Source organism: Panicum hallii, chromosome 8 (assembly GCF_002211085.1).
Source record: "Panicum hallii strain FIL2 chromosome 8, PHallii_v3.1, whole genome shotgun sequence".
Classification (NCBI taxonomy): Eukaryota; Viridiplantae; Streptophyta; class Magnoliopsida; order Poales; family Poaceae; genus Panicum; species Panicum hallii.
In genome coordinates, this window is record NC_038049.1 from 14,616,254 (window position 1) to 14,623,562 (window position 7,309).

Genomic DNA, 7,309 nt, shown 5'->3' on the forward strand with positions numbered 1-7,309 from the left:
ACAACTATTGCCAACTCCTCAGGGTTCCTGGAAGGCACTCTAGTCTGAAAAAATTTATGGATATCACCTCTCTGTGATGCATTAAGCTCCTCTATACGTTTCCTTTTTCTCCTTTTTTCACCACCAGATGCGTGCTTTCTAGTGGGCGGCATGTGGTGCTAATCCTATAAATTGAAGAAAAAATCAACAATGATTAAAATCGACACAAGAACATTCAACTAGGATAGTAGGATTTAGGGATCGGTTTGAGTTTCCAACCTTGAGATTGAGAACTGAAGGTGACGAAGTGACGGACTGACGGTGGGCGCTGGACAAAGTGGCAGCCTAGCAGGCAGGCGTTGCCTGGTTCCTGGAATCCTGGGTGGAGTTGCGCTTGCGCAAGTGCAAGCCGCGAAGGCGATCTGGCCTGGATCCGGCGATGGCGATCGCTAAATCGCGTGACGCGTGAGCAGGCGAGGCAGCAAGGCTTCCACGAGAAGGCAACGAAGCTTCCACGAGAAGGCAAAATGGCAGCTGGCGGAGGCATCCACGAGAGGAAAACCTTTTCTTTTGGGCTATAGCGAGCAGGTAGCATGGGCTGATGGGCTTTGGCCTTTAGACTGTAATCTCTATACAAAGGTCTGCCTACATATATATATATATATACACATGTATATTGGGAGGAGGCCCTCTGTTTCCTAGAGGCCTGGTGCGGCCGCACCGCTGGCACCGGTCCAGGGCCGGGCCTGGCCACTAGGAGGGTAATACCCTAAGTCCTGTGTTGGACGGTGGATTGTATTAATTCTGCTCGATAATGCTCAAGGCTATGGCAAGCTATGGGTTAGGGTTTTTGTGCATTGTCCTAGGGATCATCCCCTGATCGCTTTATATAGTCCAGCGGTTGTGGGTTACAAGTCGATTCTGGATCTACTCTAGGGTTGCTTTATAAGGAAAACGAGTCGGATAGGATTACAACTGTATGGCCAAAGAATATGGTATGGTTTAATCTAACTAGGGCAACATTTGCGGCCCATGTCATTGGGCAAAGGAACTGCTCTCACTGATATGTCATCTCACTGCCATCGGGCACTATAAAAAATATTTGCAGGGACACTCTATTTTTTCCTGAGACAGGTAACCCGCTGCTACGAATAAAGCGCGGTTACTATAGCATCCGACCCGCTCCTATAAAAATATTTTTAGGGGCGGGTGACGCTATCACCCGCCCCTGTAAATGGGCATCGTTTCCAAGGGCCTGAAAATGGTATTTCTAGAGGCAGCGCCACCACCCGTCCCTAAAAATGGTCCCATACAAAAAAATTCATAAGTTTTTCATATGATCTCGGATAAAGTCAAACTTTATACCAAAATTATAGAGAATGATGAGATCTCAAACTTTATAGTTGATAATATTTTCATTTAAGGTCATTTAGTGGTAAAAAATTATTATAACCCTACATATGTTATGACTATATAATATCTCATATGACTCTAGTCATATACTTTGAGGTTTCCATAATCTTAATACTTTATATACACTAAAATATAGATGAAATATTTCTTTATCTATAGTTCACAATAACAATACCATAGAAGTTTCACTTTCTTTTGATTTGTTTTGCTATATGTAAAGATTTAAATGAATTTATGGAATAAAATTGAAATATATTTTTAGGTGCGGGTGGTGGCATAAGTTCTAGGAGCGGGTGATGGCGCTATCCACCCCTACAAATCAATTTTAGAGTTAATAAAAAAGAATGGCATATCCTTTAGAGTCACAAGTGAGTCTGTAGTGCGATGGAGAGGAAGGTAAAAATTGTACCTCAATAGTATATGAGCTTGTGGTGTTGGCTGGAATATTTTTTTTTTTGCTGTTTTTCAATTTTTAAAATTTTTCTACTTTCTAGAAATGGATTTATATATGCGGGTCATTACCCCTAGAAAACATACCGTGACTCGCCTCTCTAGATATTGATTTTCAAGGACGGACGCATTACCCGCCTCTAAAATAGTAATATGGATTTCCCTCCTTTGTCTTTGAGCATATTTGGCTGCAAAATGATTGTTCAGATGGCCTCTCCTTTCCGTCATCTTCATTGACGTTGCTGGCCAGCCTACGTACTACTTCGCCCTGGCCATCTGCTTGTCGTCCATGGCCCTCCTCGACCTAGCAGGCTAGCACTTGACCAGCTGCTCCCCTCTAACGGACCTGCAGGCGCCGTCCCTTCCTAACCACCTGCCGTCCATTTTCTTACTTTATTTTTACACGATATCAATTTTTTTATTATTATAAGTACTATGGTCAACTTGAAACACATTGACAAATGCACTGACCATTCATGCATCTTCGTCTTTCTAATATTGAATTAGTATGGGTAAAATATATATCTCCACTATCAACTATTATTTGGTAAACTGTTATTCTTTTAACAAATATGCATAAATGGACGTCGCTAACCCTATTTTACTACCCTCCACGATTCACATTATCCGATAAATCTCCTTAACAAAATTGAGACATGATTTACTTAGACTATTTCTATTGGTCCGATCTACCCGTACGTCATGATGAGATTTTTCTTTTTTTTTTCTGTGTACAAATTCAATTTTAAATTTAAATTTTGGAGCGAACAGAGATCACGATACCCTATTAAAATGTACTCCCTCTGAATCGTTTTATTTGACGTCGGCAGGTCAAAAGAGAAAGTGTCTAAATATTTGATGCTTCAGTTTAGCGCATAACTGGCTTTCCATATTTACCCCTCTTCTCCGATTCCGCCGCTGGCTTCCAACATCGGCCTTGCCGCTGCCGCCCGCCACCTCCGATGGTCTTGCCCTGCTGCCGCTGCAGCCACTCCCGTCCGCCGCCGCTGTCTTCCAACATCGGCCGTGCCGCCGCCGCTGCCGCCGCATCCGGCGACGGCCTTGCCGTGCTGCTGCTGCAGCCACGCCCGTCCGCCGCCACTGGCTTCCAACATCGGCCGTGCCGCCGCCGCCATCCATGCCCGTCCCCCGCCGCAGCCGCCCTCGTCGCTGACCTCCGAGTCGACCGCGTCTGCGTGAACCAGAATCTCTTCGATCTCGTCGCTGACCACGGGCACCTGCTCAGGTCGACCTCATTCCGGACCAAGAAGACTTATGCTTCCTCGTGTAGTCGACTGAGCAGGTACTCCCTGCCCTTCCTGATTTCGATTCATCTTTAAGTTACTCCTCACATTCTGAAACTGATTTATTGCTAGCAGCTGCAAAGGTACCCATTATTCTGAACCTTCTAAAACTGATTTATTGCTCCGACGGGGCAGTGGCGGGGAGGACCTCGGATGGGGCGGCGGCGGGGAGCATCTCGTACGGGGCTGTGGAGAGGAGCTCGGACGGGGCCTCAGAGGTGGCGAATCCGCCTGGCGAGTCGCGCGGCGGCGCCATTGCTCGCGAGGCGGATAGGAGCGGGCCGATTAGACGAAGGGCAAGGAAGTCATTTCACTGTTTCCTTATTTTTTCCAAAACGGTCTGAAACGTCAAATAAAACGATATGGCGGAAGTATATTTGAATTTTTCATGTACTTTTATAGGTTAGAAATACTTAATAAGAGATACACAAAACTGCACGAAAAATTAATCAGGAAGATTACTATATTATTTCTCTAGTGTAGGATATGATGTTGTAAAGTCAGTCCATAAAATTTGTGTACGAAACTCAACTCGTACACGAAGAAAAAAAGAGAAATTATATTGAGGTATAGATTGGACTAACTGAAATAAGTTTGAGAGAATGAATTGAGCTAAAATTTTGTTAAAGGGGTCAAGCAGATAAAATGGACCGCTGAGGGTAGCAAAGTAGGCTTTTTTCGTATAAGGTTTTTTTTCTAAAACAAAAGGAACGAAAAAAGTTACATTTGCAGATGTGCTTGCTAAGGCTATCTCCAGCGATATCCTCCAAATCCCATCCCCTTCCTTTTTCCTCCATATCAACTTCATTCTCTATACCAAACTTAACTCCAACAACATCCTCTAATTCCATCTTCTATACTCCACAATCTTACTTTTCTATCCTTTCTTCCAACCTCCGTTTCCCCTGCCGCAACGCCGAACAGCGCCGTCGCCGCCTCCCGCTCCCCGGCGTGCCGCCCGCGCGAGCCGCCTCCCGCGCCCCGCAGCGCCGCGCCCCGCCCCTCCCGCGCCCCCCCGCCCCGCGCGCGGGAGCCGCCTCGCGCCCCGCCGCCTGCCGCGCCCCGCAGCCCCTCCCGCGGCCCGCCGCCCCTCCCGCGCCCCGCGCGCGAGCTGCCTCGCGCCCCGCAGCGCCGCCCGCCGCCTCGCGCCCCGCAGCGCCGCGCCCCGCCGCCCCGCGCGCGGGAGCCGCCTCGCTCGTCGTGCGCTGCTCGGGATGGAGGACGCCGGTCGTGCCCGCCTCTGTGCGGGACGCAGAGCTCCTCCCCATTTTACCACATGCTATAGAGACCACCACTGCAGCGTTACAGGAGCTACAGTGTCCTCCAGACCGGTTTAGAGGATATCGCTGGAGATAGCGTAATAAGCGGGAAGGACCAGAGTCGATGTACGCCGTGTCTCACGAGCACAGCACCGAGAAGACGTTCCAGAAAGTAGAATAAATGACAGTCCCGTACTAGAACAATAAACGCAACCAAATCTACATACACAGGTCCTAAAGTACTGGAAGGACCAAGCACAATACAAATAGTATAGTAGGCAGTAGCACAGAGTACAGGCTACAGACACACACCACCTTCTCGAGGGACGCCGCCGCGTCACCTACAGCGACGATGGAGCCCGGCACAAAAATCACCTTCGCCGGCATAGACCGTGTCGACGAGGTGGCCGCGCTGGAGCAGCTTCCACCATCGCCTCCGTCTTGGCGGTTATGGGGCGTGGCGCCGCAGCCCAATGTCCCCCATGTCTACGGCGGCGGACAAGCCGTCACCACCTTCACAGCAGAGCACGCGACCAAAGGCGAGCTCGCGTTCCCGGGGGCGGCGCACTCCACCGTGTCCGAGACCGCCGACATGTTACGGCTGCAAGTGTCCACCGGCGACGAGGCACGGCTGAGCCCGTGGCAGGGCGGGCGCGTGCGGCAGCCGGCGCCGCCGTGCGCCCAGGAACATCTGTTCCACAAGGCCCTGACGCCGAGCGACGTCGGCAATCTCAACCGCCTCATCGTGCCGAAGCAGCACGCCGAGAAGCACTTGTTCGTCAAGCGCAACCCGTTGATGGCCGCCGGCATGGGCGTGCTCCTTGACGTCAAGGACGGCGAGGGGAAGACGTGGCGGTTCCGGTACTCGTACTGCTGGAGCAGCCGGATCTACATCCTCACCAAGGGCTGGAAGTGCTTCGTCCGGGAGAAGGGCCTCCAGGCCGGGGACACGGTGGCGTTCTCCCGGTCGGCGATCGGGCCGTACAAGCAGATGCACATAGGCTACTGGAAGAAGCAGGAGGATGTCACGGCCGACGCCATCGTCGTCGATTCCCCTGCCGTTATGCTGTTTGGCGTTGACATTGCCAGAAGAGGAAGTCCAGAGCTACGTAGCTAGCAGTAGCCTGCTAGCACATGATCATCAGCTATCTTCTGTGTATTTGTTTTTCTTTGAGGGCACCATCTTCTGTGTATTTGTTTTGCATTGTGCGTACTCTATGTTAACTACTCTTTGTTCCGGCACTTACCAGCCGAACCAAAAATCAGTATCTAGCTACTGTGTGTATTACATGCATTATTCTGTTCTTCTGCATGCACCTACACAAGCTAGCAATTTAGAAAATAAATAAATGTTCCAAATTTGTCGAAAGATAAGCTACATGAAAAAATTGAAACATGGAAACTAGATAGAGAATAAATTTAATGTTAAGATTTGTAATTAGAAATGCAGACTTATTCATGATTCTTAGAAACATATCCTCTATTATAATGGTGTAGTTATTTTGTTTCCAGTGCCTAAATGGAATGGGACCAGAGGGGCGGCTACATACACGTCAAAAATTCCTAAATATAAATCTAATACACATATATGATTTCTATTTTTTCAACTCATTACCCGTGTAAATAGTTTCGATAATATATATATACAATCCAGTAAGATAGACAGTGCATTTGTTCACAAATTGCCTCCCATTGTTTTTCCCTTCCCATTTCCTAACCTTGCGCCCATTGAGTTTTGTTCTTATTTGCCTGTGCTTTATAAAGGGAACTATTCACCTCCATGTGTTTGGTTTTAATCCTAATAAAACAATTCTCATATCAAACTCCGGCCTCAATAATATAGGTTTCCATTTGTCTCCCATCTCCAACTTCGTTCTTAGTTACAGCAATTGTAAGAGAAGAGTTTGCATTGATTTAAATTTGAGGTATAGACCATAGTTTACGCGAAATCATTCTGATACATTGCAACCGTTATCTCTTTCTTTCAAGAATAAGGGGAGTATTCCAGTTAGCAGGATTTCAATCTTGCAGCATTTGAAGAGATAGTGGGTGCTTCGGCCAACATACAAAATCCCAAGACGTTGATTAATCTTATGCCATCATTTAGTTTATAATGTTACACTTAAAAGCATAATAACAGCTTAAAGTAGAGCAATCTAGTTTTTGTCAAGCTAAAGTTCACATAGATGATCATACAAGTTTTTACATACTTTGGCATCATGGCATGGAGTATTCTATTCTTAGCTAGCCAGATTGGACATTTTCACATGTACAACTAAATGATAACATCCATCTGATGTCTATTTTATACCGAAACGAAATTATCCATCAGAACCATTACTATTGTAGAGCAACCTGACATATGAACAGTCATCCAATTTTCTTACGTGAAACCTCTGATAATAGTCATCCAATCCATCTAATAGTATTGGGATATGCGTTAGATGGGGCATATATTACTTATGTTGTTTCTTGAATTCCCTGTGTCAAATAACATGGTCTGACTATATTTGAATCTGAGATGGTTTAGACATTAGAAATAACAGAACAGTAGACTCAACAGAGACAGATAATAACTCTAGTTTGGCCAAAAATACGATTTCACGTACACACTCCATCCCTTATCGGAAATGGTGGCACTGGCTGAACTGCATATCCTTACTATACAGCAGTGAACGACCGAACGTTACCAAGGGCTTGAATCCAGCAGCAGGCCAGACTCCAGCCAACTTACGTACGTTTATGTACGTGTCTTGTTGGATATAGATCCTACTGTAAACGTCATGAGCTTCCTTGATTATTAGTACTATTTTTTGAACTGTACAAATTTGGATATTACAACATCAGCAGTAATAATTATAGTGTTTATCCTTTTTCTTAAAACAGTATGTTTTATGCATTTGC

The 7,309-nt window shown here is 46.6% G+C and overlaps 1 protein-coding gene across 1 annotated transcript; it reads left to right on the forward strand.

Moving 5' to 3' along the window:
- The first annotated feature begins 4,757 nt into the window (after positions 1-4,757).
- LOC112903627 (B3 domain-containing protein Os02g0764100-like) lies at positions 4,758-5,522 on the forward strand. Its single transcript, XM_025972870.1, has one exon. The coding sequence runs from the start codon at positions 4,758-4,760 to the stop codon at positions 5,520-5,522; it is 765 nt and encodes a 254-aa protein (XP_025828655.1).
- The last annotated feature ends 1,787 nt before the right edge of the window (positions 5,523-7,309 follow it).

Coding starts and splice junctions, on each gene's coding strand:
- LOC112903627 (XM_025972870.1), top strand. CDS start 4,758: ATGGAGCCCGGCACAAAAATCACCTTCGCCGGCATAGACCGTGTCGAC.